The following is a 19,761-nucleotide window of genomic DNA, read 5'->3' as shown; positions in this document are numbered from 1 at the left end:
TGAGACTGGTGTGGGAGAAGGAAAGAAGACAAGAAAAACAAGTTTTAAAACAGTTTAAGGCTAAGCTGCTAAGCTGCTTTGTTGTGATATATGAGTAGATTCACATAGTACTTGAACTTTTGTGACTATGGCTTATTTTTCTTAGTATAATGTCCTTGAGGTTCCTTCAGATGCAGCGTGTGACAAGATTTTCTTCTTTTTCAAGGCTGCATAATATTCCCTCATGTGCATATGCCACATTTTCTTCATCCATCCATTGATAGAAATCTGGGTTGCTTGCACCTCTGGGCTATTGTGAATAATGCTGAGGTATAAATATCTTTTTGAAACATTTTTGAATCATCTGGTTTGAATCTTTTTGGTTATATATTCAGGAGTGGGATTGCTGGATCATATGTGTAAACCAGAAACAAAATTCTAGGCCCCCCCCAGGCATAGGGGCCACATAATCCTGTAATTCTAATTCTTTCGGTGCCTAAGGCCAGTGAATTGCTTGAGCCTAGTAGTTCAAGACCAGCCTGGACAACATGGTAAAACCCCATCTCTACCAAAACAACAATAACAACCAAGACCCCACAAACAATTAGCCAGAGACCCCGTCTCCAGTTTAAAAAAAAAGGTTCCTGAAAATCAGTCTGGAGTCTAGACTTTGACACTGCCAGATGCCTTCTCTGTGTGATTCTTTGCTTTGGTTATTCCCAAATGCTTCAGTAAAATGTGAGAATTAAGAGGTCAGGCTTGCGATAGCGTGGCAATGAGAAGGACGAGTCCCTCCTCCTTCATTCTTGTCCTGGTCCCTCCAAGCCAGACTGATGGAAGGAGGCAATGGCCTGAGGGAGGCAGCATAAGCTGCAGTTGTAAGAACAAACTGGAGAAAACTTATTGCAGTAGCCTGGCAGAGGAAAAGCAGAGAGGTGACTTCCTGAGAAGACTGGGTGGAAGAGCTCAGCAGCCATGGTCCTCAGCTCACACTGACAGCATCTCTGTGAGACACTGAGTCGAACAGAGCAGCAGGTGCGACTTGGCATCACCACTCTTTGGTCGCCCCTCCTCATGAAGTAGCCTCAGGCCAGGGTGGCCGGGACAGCACTGGCAGTCTCCACAGTGGAGAAAAGAACATTTTTATCCACATTCTCATGGAGAAAAGAACGTTTTCTTTTCTCCATGACAACGTGATGCTGTTGCTGATGATGATGATATGACAATGTAGCCAGCAAGTATTAGATAAGAGGGTTTTTACCAGGAGTGCATGACAGAATCACCTAGAAAGGTATTTAAAACTGCAGATGCCCTGGCCCTGTCTAGACCTACTGAATGCTGCTGCTGATAGAAACGCCATCTGCACCTGAATCACCCCAGGAACTTCTGGTCATGAGCCATGTTAAGGATTTGTGTTCCAGGAAACACAGTAGCATATGCAGATGAAAACCAGAGGAGACAGACGGGACCAGTGTCAGTATGTTGGTTCACTGGTTCTCACTGGGGGCATCAGAATCGCTTGGGAGGGTACTTAAAAATATAGCTGTCCAGGTCCATCCAGACTTAACAAAAAATACATGTCATGGAGCCTTACCCTCTTCAGGGGTCTGATTCAGTGGGTCTAGGACAGGGCCAGGACATCCGTAGTTTTAGGTACCTTGCCAGGTGATTCTGTCATGCACTCCTGGTAAAAACCTTCTGATAGAAATCCTTGTATTACAGATGAAGAAGCTAAGGTCTAGAAATGTCAGTAGGCTTATGAAAGGAGGCACAGTGCTAGTTGAAAGCTTAGGGTTGAGTCCTGACTATGTGACTTTGGATAATTTGCTTAATCCCTCCATGTGTCACCATCCTCATCTAGAAGAAGGGGCAATAACAGCGATTGCAAATGATTTTGTGAGCATTAAATGAGCTAAGGCAAACCAAGCCCTCTACCACGGTGCCTGATATAAAGTTAATGCTGAATAGTTGCTGGCTACATTGTCTTACCATCATCAGTAGCAGCAGCAGCAGCATTATTGCCACCACCACCACCACCATCATCATTGTCACTATCATTATCACCATCATTATTGTCACCATCCTCACCACCACCACCATCATCATTGTCACTATCATTATCACCACCATCATTATTGTCACCATACTCACCACCACCACCACCATCATCATTGTCACTATCATCATCACCACCATCATTATTGTCACCATCCTCACCACCACCACCACCATCACCATTATTGCCACCATCACCACCACCACTATCATCATCATTTTCTTTCTTTTTTTAAATCGTACTTTAGGTTCTGGGGTACATGTGCAGATCATGCAAGGTTGTTGCATAGGTACATACATGGCAAGGTGATTTGCTGCCTCCATCCCCCCATCACCTATATCCAGCATTTCTCCCCATGTTATCCCTCCCCAACCTCCCCACCCTCCACTGTCCCTCCCTTAGCCTCCAGCAGACCCCAGTGTGTGATGTTCCCCTCCCTGTCTCCATGTGTTCTCATTGTTCAACACCCGCCTATGAGTGAGAACACGCAGTGTTTGGTTTTCCATTCTTGTGTCAGTTTGCTGAGAATGATGGTTTCCAGATTCAACTGTGTCCTACAAAGGACATGAACTCATCTTTTTTTGTGGCTGCATAGTATTCCATGGTATATATGTGCCACATTTTCTTTATTCAATCATTGATGAGCATTTAGATTGGTTCCAGGTCTTTGCTATTGTAAACAGTGCTGCAATGAACATACGTGTGCATGTGTCTTTATAATAGAACGATTTATAATCCTTTGGGTATATACCCCGTAATGGGATTGCTGGGTCAAATGGAATTTCTATTTCTAGATCCTTGAGGAATTGCCACATTCTCTTCCACAATGGTTGAACTAATTTACACTCTTACCAACAGTGTAAAAGTATTCCTATTTCTCCACATCCTCTCCAGCATCTGTTGTCTCCTGACCTTTTAATGATTGTCATCATCATTAATCATCATTACTATTGCCCAAAATGCCCCCAGCCAGCTAGTGGCAGAGTCTTCAGATTCCAAATTCAGTGACCTTTCCGCTACTGAAGCCTCCATATTCTCAACACAAAGTTAAGTATTTCCTTGCCCAAGACTGTGTAACAAAGTCTCTCTCTTTTTTCTGAGTGGAAAAATAAAGTTCTCTTCTTTTCTTTTCTTTCTTTTTTTTTTTTTTTTCCCAGGATGGAGTCTTGCTCTGTCGCCCAGGCTGGAGTATAGTGGTATGATCTAGGCTCACTGCAACCTCCACCTCCTGGGTTCAAGAGATTCTCCCACCTCAGCCTCCTGAGTAGCTGGGGTTACAGGCATGAGCCACCACACCTGGTTAATTTTTGTATTCTTAATAGAGATGGGGCTTCACCATTTTGGACAGGTTGGTCTCGAACTCTTGACCTCATGATTTGCCTGCCTCAGCCTACCAAAGTGCTGGGATTACAGGCATGAGCCACTGTGCCCGGCTCAAGTTCTCTTATTTTCAAACTGGCTCTTGACACTCAGAATAAAGGAAGTCAACTCCATCTAAGATATGAGAAGAAATTGAAAAAGCCTCTTTGGAAAAACTCAGCTTTGCTACCGAGAGATAACCTTTAAGTAAATGGCTGGTAGGAAGGAAATTCTCAATAGTACTATTGCAGTAAATTGAGCCCACCACTTTCCAAGTGCACCACTGTCCCTTGAGTAGTTCTGTTGATACACTGCTGATGGGAGCAATTTGGGGTGGGTTTGATCATATCGCTTGTCAAAGGCTTATCCTAAAATGTTTTTGGGTGTGCCCAATGGTGTCACACCTTTGACCTCTTATCTTTTTTTTTTTTTTTTTTTTTTTTTGCTTGCTATAAGACTAATTGAATATTTTGTAGATACAGGTAAAATCAAAGTCAAATTAAATTTTGAGTGAAAAAAAAAATACATGATATCAGCGAGGGGCTAAAAGTTCAGCTAGATTCACCTGGCTTCTCTCTAGTCTGTGGGATTATACCACTTTTACCTTTGATAGGAAGCAAATGAATCAGTTGCTTCTCTGGTACAGTTTGCAAAGTTCTTGGTATTTTTTCATATTTATCTATAATGCATTCATGCTTCCATTTCTTCACATGAACAGGCTCACTAGAAGAAAGATCTCTTGTTAGAAAAGATGCTCTTTGTCCTAAGTCCTTCATTAACTGTAAGTCATCTTCATCCATCATAGTGGCTTAGACTCTGCAACGCTGAGCAGTAGAAAACCTCAGTAACCTCGTTCACACTTGTGGTGGCCATTAGCTGATCCTGTGGCTGATCTCTCCCTGCTTGTGGGGATTCCTCACAACATGAATTTTGGTGGGAGGAAGAGCCCGCTTCTACAGAAGCTAAGGAAGGCTGGGCACTCTTTCCCAGCTCCCTTAAGGCCAGAGCATGGGCATGTGGCCTTGACTCACTCTGTGAACCTTGTGTACCTGTTTTTTGTAATGGGGGCAGCAGAAGTCTTTCTAGAATCACTGTATCCTCTGGCTTCCGAGGTTGCTGTGCCAGAGACCACCTCCCTTTGTCCTACCTGTTTCTCCTGCCTTCCCACCAGTTTTGTAAGCTAACCAACAATAGCTTTTCTCTTTCTTTGCATATAACCTCTTCTATATGTCATTTCTCCCCAGTTTTAACGTATAATTATGCACATTTTTCTTTTTTTAGTTTTTTCTGAATCATTTGTGATATAGTTGCAGACATCATGACACTGTGCCCTGATGCATCGCTGATGCAATTACAACGAAGTCGTGTCCAATATCTTTTCCATACATTTTCTTCTGCCATGGCAACTAGAGGCAATTTCTGTTGCTTATGGTTAAGAGTCCTGATGAAAATATCCTTAGGGAAATTGGCAAGATGTGATGGAAAGAGTAGGTGTTTGGGTACAATACAGACCTGAGTTGAAAATCCCTAGTTTGGCTTTAACTTAAGAAAGTCATTTATCTCTCCAAGCCCCACTTTCCTCACCTGGGTAGAGACGATGCCTACTTTGTAAAATTGTGAGAATGTGGCATAATGTGTGCAAGGCATATAGCACAGTTTCTAGCACATAGTAGGTTCTCATAAATATTCACTGAGTGAATGATTGAATGCATAAAGATACTAGATCAGTGATTGTCAAACTTGACTGTATTTAAGAGCCACTGGGAGACTTTAAAAACATCCTGAGACCAGGCTGTACCCTAGAACAATTGCATCGGAAACTTTGGGGGAGAAACTCAGACATTTTTTAAGCTTTCCGTGTGATCTGACATTTAGCCCTGGATGTTAGAGTGGGACCTATTCTGATCCCTGGTATCCTCCTTAGTCAAACTGGAGAAAACGGAAATCCCGTAAGGTAGCTGTGAGATACGAAAATGTGTGGACCTGGAACATAGTAGGTACAAGTAAACACTAGCTTCCAATCTTCTGTGCGTGTCTTCAGTTAGGTGTAGCCTTTTTTGTAGATGCAGGAGACACTGGAACATCACGGAAGGTTTGGAGGCGCACTGGGATTCCCCTCCCACCCTGTGTTTCTGTCCTGTATTAGTTTGCTCCGGCCGCCATTAACCAAGGTCCATGGGTGGCTCAAACGAGAGAAATATACTGTCTCACAGTTCCGGAGACTGAGAAGTCTGAGATCTCCATGTCAGCATGATTGCTTCCTCCTGGGGCTATAAAGGAGAATCTGCTCCATCCCTTTCTCCTTGCTTCTGGTTGTTTGCTGGCAATCTTTGGTGTTTCGTGGCTTGTGGCAGCATAACTCTAGTCTTCACATGACATTCTCCCTGTGTCTGTGCCTGTGTCCAAATTTACCCTTTTTGCAAGGACACCAGCCATATTGGATTATAAAGTCACCTTACCTCAGCATAATCTCATTTTATATGATCTGCAATAATCCTATTTCCAAATAAGGTCATATTCAGAGAGACTGTGGGCTAGGAGCTGAACATATGAATCTGGGGGCAGAGGATGACACAATTCAAACTGTAACCTGCCCTAAGCTATAGATTTGTATCCCCTGAAGGATTTCATCAAAATGTAAGTCATGAAATTTTTTAGACCCATAGACTTTGTTTTTAAGCATAAGAAGGGCTCTGAGTGCAAACCTCTCTAGTTAAGATGAAGAAATAAGCTTCAAAGGAGGGGAAGTGACTCGCTAAAGACCCAGCCAGAAAAGTGGGTCTAATTTTTTTTCTCTAATTTTGAAGTAAACAGAAGATTCTTTGATAAATTAGTAGGGCTCAGTGGTTCTTTCCACTCCCCCCACCCCACTGCCCCCTATTTATCCTTACTATTGGGAAACCAATTGTAACCAAAGTTGAGGGTGGCAGCAGGTAAAGGTGGGTGCCTCCTACCCCACACTCCCACAGTTCATTGCAAAGTGCCTTGGAAGAGCTTTTATAATACGTTTAAAGTGTGCATCCCCAGTTGTGTGGACCATCAAGCCAGGTCATTTTCTTTCAGTCAAGAGAGGTCAGCAAGGTGGGCTGGGAAAAAGGACAGTAATTTTCTTGGGCCTGGAGTAATCCTGTGGAAACTTTTCTTCAACTGGGAATGACTAGAGGGTGGCCAACTCGAGAGTGAGGCCAATTCATCTCTGTGGTCTCACTCTCCACAACATGGGCTTTACTCTGCCCTTGCACTGGGAAAGTACTCTGCAAAATCAGCCAGGAACTGCCTGGAGGTTTGCATGCCACTCTCTCATATCTCTCCCTCCCTTCTCATCCCTGCAACCATCCAAGTGTTGTACATTTCTTCTTTCTAACCATAAATGATGCTCAACGCTGATTCTCTGACATGGTCAAAGTGAAAGAGCCAAGCTTCCTTTGTTTCTCTTTGGTCCCTCTGGTCTCATTTCCTTTTGTGGAGGGGCCAGGGGAGGTGTGGGAGGGGTTGCAGCAACCCCACATCTACGATCTGGGCTGGGCCCAAGGTGGAGAGCAAAGCTCTGTGCTCAGAATAAGTTGTGAAGAGTTAGGATAATGCCTCTTATCCTTCCCAAACTTCCCTGAAACCCCAAGTATCTCACACCAACTTTTCAGCATGCCTGAAATTCCCAGCCAATAATAGTATCATTTCTTCTGACTGTAGGACTGTATTTCTGAAAGGTCCTTATTCAGGCCCAGATATTTTATAATACAGAAAAAAAAAAAGCCCTGGACTTGGAGACACAAGACCTGGGTATTAAGCCAGGGGAGATATGGGGACAGGAGACTGAGCCACAGAACATTCAAGACAAACTTGGTGTCCTGGACAATTTCACCTAAGGTCTAAATTGACCCAGTTTCCCACTACCCTGACTCACATAGGCCTTGTTCCACACTTTGTTCTCCAATCCCTAATCCCTAACGCAGATCCTCCATAAATAGAATATATATATATATATATATATATATATATATATATATATAATATTTATATATATATTTGAGACAGAGTCTTGCTCTGTCACCCAGGCTGGAGTGCAGTGGTGCAATCTTGGCTCACTGCAACCTCTGCCTCTCTGGTTCAAGCTATTCTCCAACTCAGCCTCCCAAGTAGTTGGAATTACAGGCGCATGCCACCATGCCCAGCTAATTTTTTTTGTATTTTTAGTAGAGATGGGGTTTCATCATTTTGGCCAGGCTGGTCTTGAACTCCTGACCTCATGATCCACCCAACTTCGCCTCCCAAAGTACTGGGATTACAGGCATGAGTCACTGCACCCAGCCAATAGAAGACTTTTATGAACCTATATGCTCTTGGTAGAAATGAGGGAACATAACCAGTGCTATGGGCTGAGAGTTTGCCACCTAGTTTATGGTATTTGTTACAGCAGCCTGAACTGACTAAGACAGCCAAAGGTAAGACAATACGTGTTAATCTTTTATTTGTGCATATAATACAATGAAACTTTCTTTTTTAATGAAATGATGCATATTAATTCATACTTATCTGGGACAATGATCTACAGAGTAAGCACTTTTACATACATGACCTCATGCACACCCTCATAGTGTGGGTGAGTCTGTTACTGGCTTCTCTACACTTTATAGATGAGGAAAACGAGCCTTGAGAGGCCCAAGGTCACAGTGGGAAAGAGCTTGGATTTGGAGTTTAGGTCTAGGGCTCAAATGCAATTTGACTCCACAGACAGTTAACTCTGGACATCTTTAGACCAGGTTTCCATGTTTGTGGACTTCTTTGTCCCGTCACAGGCGGTTGCACTGTAAAAGTTCAAGAATGAAATGAAAGCTGTGAAAAGTTTAACAAAGCTTAATTCCAAATGAAACAAATGATGTTTGGGCTGGTGGACCCTAGACAGGTTCACAGGAAGCTCATGGGGAGAGTACCTGGTGTTGACCAGAAGATGCAATGTAGGCAAGTATGGTAACAGGAAACGGAAGTAGAAAAAAGCCAAAAGATGGTCTCCTGTTCACTCACTCAACCAACCACAAACATTGCCAGATACCGAGTGAAGTGGTAGGGACTGGGTTTGTGCCCTTGAGGGATTTCCACTCCACTTGAGGCCATTGGAGGTCTGAGGCTGCCCTGAGCTTGGAGACATGCTCTCCTTCAGAGATAGCAAGGTTCCTCTCTTCTGGATTCTGTCTGAAGGAATGTGGAGGTATAAATGCCATAGAACCATTGTGGGTTTTTGTGTGTGTGTGTGTTCCAGGAGTGGTTAGAGGTCTGCAGCCCTGTGTCCAGGACACCTTTGTTTGGAGGGAGAGATAGGCCTGCAAGAGGCCAGCTGAGATTGAGCAGTAGTTTCCATGGGTGGAGGGAGGGGAAGCACAGGAGGTGGCCAATGGAGGTTGTGGTCAGGGAAAGACAGTGTGTGCGGCTCTCTGCCGGCTCCTTCTCAACAGTATCATCCGCCCCTTTCTGACTGGGTTGCCCTTCTATCTTCCCATTCATGCTGCTCTTTGTGCCTCTGCCCTTGGCTTCTTGGATTCTAGACTCCTGATTAAAGACTGCCCTATTAGGGATGCCAAAACATCACCAGAAGTGTAAAGACTCAGATTTAAAATGCTCCCAGGAAGATGGCTGGACGTACTGAAAGAAATACTCAGATAAGCATCTTGGGATGGGTAGAAATGGGATGGCATGGGGAGAGGGTGAAGTGAGCCTCTCAAGGGGCATTAGCCCCCAAAGCTGCCTTCTAAGAAGGGTGGGTTCAAAGCCCAAGGTGCTTTGGTTTTGCCAAGTGGGTGAGTAGGAGTCCTTTGCCTTTCTGCTCCCTGGCTCAGCCTGCCCTGTGAATAAAAGCTGAACAAAATGTTAAGAATCGGTGTGAAGTGTGTTTGAAAGATTAGGCCAATGAGAAGCCCATCAGCTTAGCTCAGATTCCACAAACTACCTCATTATCTCTTCCTCATGCTGTTTCTTCCATCAGTGATTAAGTAGTGGCCCCACCTCTAGGCTGGCAGGCCCATGGAAGCCCCTTTCCTTCATTGGTGTGTCACCCAGCCTTCTCCAGCAGGTGCCACTGGCCTCATGAAAATTAGGCCCTGGCTCTTCCCTAGACTGATCAAACTCCTCCAGAAATACCAGCCCCCTCCCCCACCACTGACAAATAGGTCACTGAAGCTGCATCTGGAACTGAAGGGGTAGTGCCTTACAAGTTATCTCCAGGTTGGCCATAGGGCTACTAAGGGCTATATTGGCATCTACTTTATTCAATAACAATGTATTGAGTGTCTTCTGTGTGCAAATCCCTGCTCAAGGGACTGTAGAAGACTCTAGACTCCTCATTTTTAAAAAATGCTGCAGCCAAATGTACCTAATGGAGGTGCATGTCAGAATTACACGGGAAGCTTTTTCAAATCCCCACTCGAGAGCCAAATCAGGTTCACAGATTGGGCCCAGGTCTTTGTGGATGGCAAAGTTTAGAGTGGCTTTTATTTATGCCCCTGTGTGAAGCAACGGGCCAGTGTGAGAGGCAGGCATATGTACCATGAACTAGAAGGCAAGATCAAGCATAGCCATTGCCACAGAGAGAAAGAGAGATAAGCAATCTCTCTACTGCCACTCTCTACTCTCTTTCTACTACTCTCTGAGAGTGTAGACTAGGAAAGAAAGGTTAATATTTACAGAGAAGCAGCCTGGGACAAAGAAGGGAAAGTGTGCCGCAGGGCATTGCTAACCCAAGAAGCATAAATCTGAAGGATAATAATAGCTGTGGATTTTTTGCTCCCACTGAGCACACGGTGATAGAACACTTGGTTCAAGACCAGGTTCCTGCCTTCAGGCAGCTTGCAGCCTGACGGGGCAGGGAGGGAAGACGTTGCATGTGTGTAACTACAACGCAAGGTGGAGAATGGCAGGTACCATTTTAGAGAGGACAAGCGGAATTCCACAAGAACCCAGAGAGTGTTCTCCTAATTTGCAGACTGGGGAGGGCTTCCTGGGGAAGCTGGCCTGTCAGCTAGGACATGTTCCGGGCCCAGGCGACAGCACGACAGATGCCTAGAGGTAGGATATTGGAGAGATGAGTGTCTGGGATAAGGCCAGTGGTGTTTTGGGGTTGGATACCAAGCTGCTGGGGGGAGGAAGCTTAGAGTGGAATAAGAATGGAAAAGTTGGCTAGCATCGGATTGTGGAGGCCTTGAAAGCCTTGCTAAGGTGTTTGGACTTTATTTGTAAGTAATGAGGAGCCACTAAGGATTTCAAAGCACCTGGTGTCAGGGCAGAGGACGGCCTGGTGGGGAAAGGGAGGAGCAGTGGGGAGACACCAAGGAAGTGAGGCCCTGTTTCAGAGATGAAACCGTGTGCGTGCAATGGCAAGAATAAATCAACTCGGAAAGCCACTAGACAGGCGCAGTCATTTGGACCTGGCTGTGGAAATTTAGGGAAAGAAAATACAGGCCTCCAACAGGACTTGAGGTTTGGAGTGTGGGCGGGTGTGGGGAAGCTGGCACTATCAACCAAATAGGAGGAGGACACTTTAGGTGCAAAGGGACGAATCTGAAGTCAGCTCACTACCCACCCGGGAAGGGTGAGCTGTTGGAGGAGTCCACCCTAGATGCCTTTGCCAAGGTGGGCGTTCACCAAGCTGGGTGAGACTTTGGGGCTGGGCTGTTGGCCCCTGCAGGGTAGCAACTGTATCTCATTCATCTTTGTATTCTCTGAATACAGTGCAGAAGGTAGCACTTATTACATTCATTCCTTCAATCAAATATTTATAAGCTAAATTTCTAAGGGCCAGTTCATGGGCTAGGACTTGGATCCAGGACGCAGAACATTTCTCCAGTCTAGTTGTGGAATTTTAGAATCCACATTTCAACGTGACTGTGCTTATCTCAGGGAATGGGGACTCTTGTCTTGCAGGCAGCCTCATCCAGCAGTATCTGAGGAATATGGAGCCGGGGCCTCCAAAGTGAATAAACCAGTTGGGACAACCCTACAGTCAGGAAAGGGAGACACTGTCCTGGTCAGCATCCTGCAGTTATCACACATTGAGCTTTAGGCCCTGTAAAGTCTCCAAGGAAACGCCTTTTTAGAATCCTTTCATGTTTTAGAGGCTTCTGAACCAAGCACTGATTAGAAACACATGTTCGGATGAAGAAGCATGCATGATGAACTCAGAGTTCAAGAAATGTTTGTCGGGTGGCAGTATAAAATTCCCAGGTAGGAAGCCACTTTCCCGCAGACGAGAGGCTGGCGGGGCCCACTGGTGTCATGAATCACCTTCACCGCAAGCCAGTGGCGGCAGGCGGCGTCCCCACTGTCGCGTGCTCTGCAGTGCTCCTTCCAGGCGCGTTTCTCTGTGACCCCCATTCCAGTCCCGCGTCCACCTGCGCCTGCGCCGCCACAGGATCCTCAGTAGAAGGAGGCGCCCTCCTTGGCGGACCCGCCAGGGGACTGGAGCACCAGGGGTTGGCTGGGCGCCTGCAGCCGGCAGAACCAGAACTGCCTGAGGACGTGTTTCAGGTGCGTGCGGAACTTGACCCCCACGAAGACGTAGAGCACCGGGTTGAAGCAGCAGTGGGAGAAGGCGAGATTGCGGCAGACGAGCAGGGCGTATTCCAGCTGCTGGATGGCCTCACAGCTCTGGATGACATTGGTCTTAAGCAGTGTCTGCAGAAACAGGGTGAGGTTGTAAGGACCCCAGCTGAGGAAGTAGGCCACCACGATGGTGAAGATGAGCTTGACCGTGCGGTGGCGCCGCTTAGAGCGCGAGCGGAATAGGGTCCTGAGGATCTCCACGTAGCAGAACAGGATAATCCCCAGTGACAGCAGGAAGAAGAGGTTGTGCTGGTAGACCGAGGTGAGGTACCACCTGAGTTCGGCATAATCACAGCCCCAAGGAAGCACCTTGTGGAAGATGGCGTCGAGGATGGAGGACAGGATACTGGCTACCCACACAGCTGTGGTCACCAGCACCCGGCAGCGGAGGGAGGGGGCACGCAGGGTGGAGAGGGGGCTCACCACAGACAGGTAACGGTGGATGGTCATGATGGTCAGGAAGAAGATGCTGCTGTAGAGGCTGATGGAGAAGATCATATTGAGGAGCTTGCAGAGGAAATCTCCCAGCACCCAGCCCCAGTAGTACGGGGAGATCCACACAGGCAACAAGCAGGCGAACACCAGGTCTGAGAGACACAGGTTGAGGATGAAGATGTTGGTGAGGGACTCCAGGCTCTCATACTTCACCAGGACACACAGCACCAAGCTGTTGCCCACTAGGCTGAGGAGGAACACCAGGCAGTACAGGATGGTGGTGACAAATGTAGCAAAGACCCAGGTCTCATTCTCACACAGCTGGCTCTGAAGGTCATAGTCAAAAAAGGTGGTGCTCTCTGGGTTGCCTGAGGACTCCATCTGGACCAGATGGCAGGGACGTTTAGAGCATCTGAAATGGTAGAAACGTGGAGTTTAAAGTCGTGTGGTGGCTGGGCACAGTGGCTAACACCTGTAATCTCAGCACTTTGGAAAAGCCAAAGGGAGATGATTGTTTGAGCCCAGGAGTTTGAGACAACCTGGGCACTATAGTGACACCGCTGTCTCTACAAAAAATTAAAAAATTACCCAGGTGTGGTGGCACATGCCTATAGTCTAGCTGCTCAGGAAACTGGGAGGTGGTGGTGGATGGGGAAAGATTGCTTGAGCCCAGGAGGGCAAGACTGCAGAGAGCTGTGACCACGCCACTGCACTCCAACCTAGGTGACAGAGAAAAACCCTGTTTCCAAAAAAAAAAAAAGCCAGGCTCTTAGTTAATTCTCTTCTGGATCAGAGAAAAGACCTGTAATAGAAAGGGGATCCTCTACAGAATGTATTTTCCCCATAAGAGATAGCATTGCAGGGCCATTTCAAAATCTATCAAGGAAATTTATTTTGGGGTAAAATGCTTCTTTCAGGGATTGCTATCTGTCATGTTGGTATCTTATTGCTACAAAGAGTCTATTTTATCAGGCTTACGGGCTGCTTTAATGTTAGTGCTGGTCAGCTGTACCAGATTACAAAAAGAGGCGAGGATAATGAGGCATGTCTGACTACCCATTCCCATTGTGGCCTGAACTAGTGTTTCCGTTTTACTTTAGAATGCCCTTGGCTGAGAAGGGGAGTCCATTCAGTTAGTTGGGGGGTTTAGGATTATGTTTTTTGTTTATACAACTCAAATGCCTGTTAAGACAAACACCGAATAACCAATCAACACTTTTCAGAAAAATGAAACAAAATCTAGAGTCTTCACAACATAACCATGTTCTGGACACAATCCAAAATTACTCAGCATGTAAAGAAAATAGGAAAACATGACCCATACTCAAGAGAAAAGACAAGCAACTGCCTGTGAGAGGAGCCACATGTTGGAATTTGTAAATATGTATGGAAATGTTAACTATTCTATCTGTTCTCAAGGAAACAAAGGAAACTATATTCATAATGAATGGAGAGATAGAAAATCTCAGCAGAGGAAAAAAATTACATAAGAGACTCAAAAGGAATTAGAAATCAATAACAAGATATCAAGAAAAACTTCAACAATTTGGAAATAATAATAATAATAAAAAAACCCTCTGGGCGCTTGTGACGTCATGGCGCCGTGCGTGGCCACGGCTGCGGCGCAGGGGGCGGGCTCGCGGGGGGCGCGGGAGGAAGTGGTGAGGTTGCTCCTCCCTCGGGCCCACCGCGGGATCTTGGGGTGCAGAGAGGGGCCGGAGTCTCCGTGGCTGCGCTGCGTTCCCCTGCAGTGCCGTCCGTGTTCGCTGGCCCCACCGCTCCCTTTCTAAGGCCGCCGCTTACCCTGGCGTCTATGGAAGTGATGGAAGGACCCCTCAACCTGGCTCATCAACAGGGCAGACGAGCAGATCGTTTATTAGCTGCAGGCAAATATGAAGAGGCTATTTCTTGTCACGAAAAGGCTGCGGCGTATCTTTCTGAGGCCATGAAGCTAACACAATCTGAGCAGGCTCATCTTTCACTGGAATTGCAAAGGGACAGCCACAGGAAACAGCTCCTCCTCATCCAAGAGAGATGGAAAAGGGCCCAGCGTGAACAAAGACTGAAAGCCTAGCAGGACACAGACGAGCATGTATGTCCATCTTCAGGCATCTCACAAATCCTCTGCTGAGGATCCGGAGGGCCAGAGCCCCCTTTCTCAGAAGTACAGTCCTTCCACAGAGCAACACCTGCCTGGGATTCAGGAGATCTTTGACAGGGATCCAGAGACACTACTGTATTTACTTCAGCAAAAGAGTGAGCCAGCAGAGCCATGTATGGGAAGCAAAGCCCCGAAAGATGATAAAACAATTATAGAGGAGTAGGCAATCAGAACTGCAGATTTGAAGAGGCATGTGGACTTCGTTGTGGCTGAGAAGGCAAGATGAAGGAATGAAAATAAGTGACTAGAGGCTGAAAAGGCCCGACTTCTAAAAGGCCCAATAGAAAAGGAGCTGGATGTAGATGCTGAGTTTGTTGAAACGTCGGAGTTATGGAGCTTGCTGCCACATTCAGAAACTGCTACAATCTCCTCAACCTGGCAGAAGTTTGCAGCAAATACCGGGAAAGGCAAGGACATTTCAATCCCCAGTCTTTCTTCCATGGATTTTACATCTCCAGAACTTCCCCATATGGAGCTCCCTGAGGAAATTCTGAAAGGATTTATCAGTAATTAAAATGGAAGGCCACGAAACAGAGGAGAAGAGGAAATAATACAGTAATAGTTAATCCAGCAAAAAAAAAAAAAAAAGCGAAAATCACGTAGAAAGGGCATCCCAGAAATGCTTCATCATCTGGCAGACTGTGGGAGAAGAGGCATTACCAGGACTTGAGCAACAGTCACTGTGAAATGTGTCGAATATCTGATTCGCTGACTTGAACTAATGATTCCAACTTGGCAGACACTAAACTCAGGGAGGTTCAGTTTGTCCTGATACAAACCAAATGGCTACCTGGAATAATTTTTTTCAAGCAACAAGTATTTTTCTTATCTTTAGGGTTAAATGCATAAAAGTATGTTATGTGTAATTAATCTATAATAACATAAATGATAATGCAAAACCTAAAAAACACAGTGGCCCAAGGGTCTGCCTTGTATTTGAAACATGCTTTCTGTCGTGTATTGACTGCATTTTGTTAATGCACCATTTTGTTTGTTTAAATAATGTGTGCAAAATACAGACCTTTCTAGATGAAACTATATGTGCCACACTTTGCACTACCATAATGATAACCTCAGGACTATCAGGAGAAATATTTAAATTTCCATTTTATGAACAAAGGAACCAAATTATTAGTTATGCTTTTTTAAACAAATTACCAGTTTGCATAACCAGGGTGCATTTTAAGTTCTAACCTTGTTCACTGTATAATGCATCATTTGAAAATACTAAGTCCTTTGTTTTTAATGATGTGTGAGTGGAAGTAATGCTAGTTGGCAGTGTTTGATTGTAAGAAATAAAGTAATTGTGTTTTATTAAAAAACCCCAACTGACATACTTCTAAAGAATCTATGAGTCAAAGAAGAACTCAAAAGGCAAAGTATAAAGTATTTTGAACTGATAATAATGAAAATATCACATATCAAAATTCATGGAATGCAACTAAAGCAATGCTTGGAGAGAAATTCATAGCTTTAAATGCTTGTATATGAAAGAATAAATGTCTAAAATCTAAGACTTAAATCAGTGACTTAAGAAGCTAGAAATAGAAGAGCTAATTAAACTCAGTAAATAGAAGGCATTAATAAAAATAAAAGCAGAAATAAAATAGAAAATTTGAAAAGAAAATGAACAAGATCAAAATTGGTTGTTTGACAACATTTTAATACATTGATACAATCAGCCTACAGATGTGGCTCGTGCCTGTAATTCCAGTGCTTTGAAAGGTTGAGGCAGGAGAATCCCTCGAGGCCAGGACTTTCAGGCTGTAGTGAGCTATAATGGCATCACTGCATTCTAGTCTGGGTGTCAGAGCAGGACCCTGTCTCAAAAAAGAAAAAAAACAGGCCAGGTGCAGTGGCTCATGCCTGTAATTCCAGCACTTTGGGAGGCCAAGGCAGGTGGTCACCTGAGGTCAGGAGTTCAGGACCAGCCCAGCCAACATGACTAAACCCTGTCTCTACTAAAAATACAAAAATTAGCCAGGTTTGGTGGCAGGTGCCTGTAATCCCAGCTACTCAGTAGGCTGAGGCAGGAGAATTGCTTGAACCTGGGAGGTGGAGGTTGCAGTGAGCTGAGATCGTGCCACTGCACTCCAGCCTGGGCAACAAGAGACTCCGTCTCAAAAAAAAAAAAAAAAAAAAAAAAAGAAAGAAAAAGAAAAAGAAAAAGAAAAAAAAGAAAGAAAAAACCAACCAAAGAAACAAACACCAAAAAACTGATGAAACCTTATCCAGATTGATTGAGAACAAAGAGAGGGAATATGCTATAGATCTTATAGACTTTACAGGAATAACAAATATTATAATCAATTTTATGTTAACAAATCCAACAACTTAAATGGATGAATTTCTTTTGAAATTCAACATATCAAAACTGATATAGGATGATATGGCAAATGTGAACAGCCCTACGTTTGTTCTAAAAATAGAATTAACTATATAAATCCTTACCACAAAGAAAACTTGAGAACTAGAGGACTTTCCTAGCAACATTTTTAAGCATTTAGGGAAGAAATAACACCAGTTTTACAGAAACTAACAGAAATAAAGGATGGAATAATTTCTCCTTTTATGAGGCCAGAATAACCCTGATACCAAAATTAGACCAACAAATTACAATAATAGAAAACTACAGAATAATATTCCTCCTGAAAAAAAGACAGAAATTTTTTTTTTTTTCAGATAGAATCTCAAAATCTTGGCTCACTGCAACCTCTGCCTCCCAGGTTCAAGTGATTCTCCTGAGTAGCTGGGATTACAGGCATGCACCACCATGCCCAGCTAATTTTTTTGTATTTGTAGTAGAGACAGGGTTTCACCCTGTTGGTCAGGCTGGTCTCGAACCCCTGACCTTGTCATCCACCCACCTCGGCCTCCCAAAGTGCTGGGATTACAGGCATGAGCCACCACACCTGGCCAAAACAGAAAAATTCTTAACAAAATATTAGCAGATCAAATCCAGCAATACATTTTAAAAGAATAGTATAACATAACAAAATTGAGTGTATCCTAGAAATATGAGATTGTTTTAATACATAAATATCAATCAATTTAAGTCATCATATTCGTAGAATACAAACAAAAACTATCTGATCTTTTCTGATAAATGTAGAAAAGCTTTTGACAAAGCTCAACATACAAATTCTCAGCAAATTAGAAATAAAAGGGATATTGGGCATCTATAAAAATCATTTTTCGGCTGGTTATTAACTCATCTACTCAGAAATCTCAGAGGTAGTCATGTTCTGCACCTAGAAGCCTTTGCGGATAAAAAGAAAAATGATGGCAAGTCTCAGCCTCTCCAAGTCACATGCGGTGGCCTGGCTCCCTTTTGCTGGTTGTCTCCTCCCCTCCCCATCTCCGTGGCCCACCTCAATTCTAAGGGAGTGAATTTAGCTTTCTGTACTGTAACATAATTTAGTTTGAGAAAGACAGCTCTAAATTACACAACCACCAGTAATAATAGCAAGGCATTACATAAAGATGTGTAGCCAAATAAACCTCTCTACTTCCTTTAGCATAAGAAAAATATTATTTATATGTCAGGTCTACTCAAAGTATGGTCCCCAGATCAATTTTTCTTTGTTTTTTTGAGACAGGGTCTCGCCCTGTCACCCATGCTGGAATGCAGTGGCATGATAACATCTCAACCTCCTCAGCTCAAGTGATCCTCTCATCTTAGCCTCCTGAGTAGCTGGTACTACAGACATGTGCTACCACACCTAGCTAATTTCTTGGGTATTTTTTGTAGAGATGGGGTCTCACCATGTTAGGTGAGGAACTCCTGGACTCAAGAAATCTGCCAGACTAGTCTGGAGCTCCTGGACTCAAGTAATCTGCCCACCTTGGCCTCCCAAAGTGCTGGAATTACAGGCATAAGCCACTGTGCCCAGCCCAGATCACTTTTCTGAAGGGAATGCAGTTTCTTGGGAAATCCCCACTGCAAAGGAATCAGAGCTTCCAGAGGTAGCTAAGGAATATGCATATTTACTGGCCCTGTAGGTGGTTCTGATGTGCAGCAAAGCTTAAGAACTCCTGATATAGGCTATTAAAATTAGAGGAAAACATAAGTTTTAAATGTTTGTAAAGGAACTCACCCGAATCTACACCTCTTTACATGCGTCTTGAGGCAGAAATGGTGCTTCTCTGTTTTATATTTCACTTACTAAAATTGAAATAACTGCCTTATTCAGGAGGAGATGGGAGGAGTCTTAGAGGGAGCCAGGGAGCCAGAGGGAGACAGGTAGTGAGAAAGGAGGAAAGAAGAAGCCAGACAGACAGGCAGGCAGGCTGGATCCTTGGTGGAACTCCCTCAAACCAAGAACAGCCTGAAAGTCAGTCTACTGTGGCTGCAGATCCAGGCGTCTCTGCACTCTCAGGGGCCTGGGAAGGAACCCCCTGCCAATGCAGGCCTGGAAGGGCTTGCTTTCTGCTGGTTGGCTTCTCCCCGCTGTCAGTTCACGCTCTGGTCTCAGAGTAAGGTTGGGGCTGAGCTCAGGTGCTGTTGCAAACCAGCTGGGTGTGTGCATGCTTGGGGCAGTGCTGAAATGCCAGGCCCTGTCACCTTGGCCCCCTCTGGACTTTGAGCACTGATGAGCATGGGAGGGAGGCTGAGGAGGAGGCACTGAGGGCAGCTCAGGGCAGGCCTGCAGGCATCCCTTGGCACGAACAGCCTGGATGCCATAAATAGTGGTGGGAGGCAGACAAGCTCCTGGGTGGAAAGGGCCAGATCCCTGGTGAAGCCCCACCTTCAAGCTGGGGAAGGCCTGAAGCTGCGTGGCTGGGCTGACAGTTCCATGAACCAGAGGGGGACTTTTGGTGCTTTTCCCTGTGCTGGCCTATGGCTGCCCATGGACCAATCAGCACGTACTTTCTCCCCTCTGCTGCCCATAAAAATCCTGGACTTGGCCAGACTTGGGAACAAGACGGAGAGATGGTGAAGAGATGATGGGATGAGCTGCCTAGGAGCGGCTACCCACTCTCGGGCCTCCTCTCTGCCGAGAGCTGCAGAGGCAACGGGATGACCTGCCTGCAGAGAGGAGCTTCCCACTCCAGGGTCTTCTCCTTTCTAGGAGCTGAATACTCAAGGGGACACCCTGGCTGCAGAAAGGAGCTGTGCACTGCAGTTCTCCGCTGAGCTGTTCCATATTGCTCGGTAAAGCTCCTCTTCATCTCATTCACC

General features: G+C 45.1%; 1 protein-coding gene and 1 pseudogene across 1 annotated transcript; one reads left to right on the top strand and one right to left on the bottom strand.

The window, feature by feature from the left end:
* Positions 1 to 7,817: 7,817 nt before the first annotated feature.
* On the bottom strand, positions 7,818 to 18,743 carry XCR1 (X-C motif chemokine receptor 1). The gene is made up of 2 exons (XM_003926254.4): positions 18,677 to 18,743; positions 7,818 to 12,830 (listed from the first exon to the last, which is right to left on the bottom strand). The coding sequence occupies exon 2, from the start codon at positions 12,797 to 12,799 to the stop codon at positions 11,798 to 11,800; it is 1,002 nt and encodes a 333-aa protein (XP_003926303.2). The 5' UTR covers positions 12,800 to 12,830; positions 18,677 to 18,743; the 3' UTR covers positions 7,818 to 11,797.
* LOC101053938 (nuclear receptor-binding factor 2 pseudogene) lies at positions 14,061 to 16,612 on the top strand (annotated as a pseudogene).
* Positions 18,744 to 19,761: the final 1,018 nt, after the last annotated feature.

This window comes from Saimiri boliviensis, chromosome 8, assembly GCF_048565385.1.
Source record: "Saimiri boliviensis isolate mSaiBol1 chromosome 8, mSaiBol1.pri, whole genome shotgun sequence".
Classification (NCBI taxonomy): domain Eukaryota; kingdom Metazoa; phylum Chordata; class Mammalia; order Primates; family Cebidae; genus Saimiri; species Saimiri boliviensis.
The sequence above is the reverse complement of the archived record's forward strand: the minus strand, read 5'-3'. Positions and strand labels throughout refer to the sequence as shown.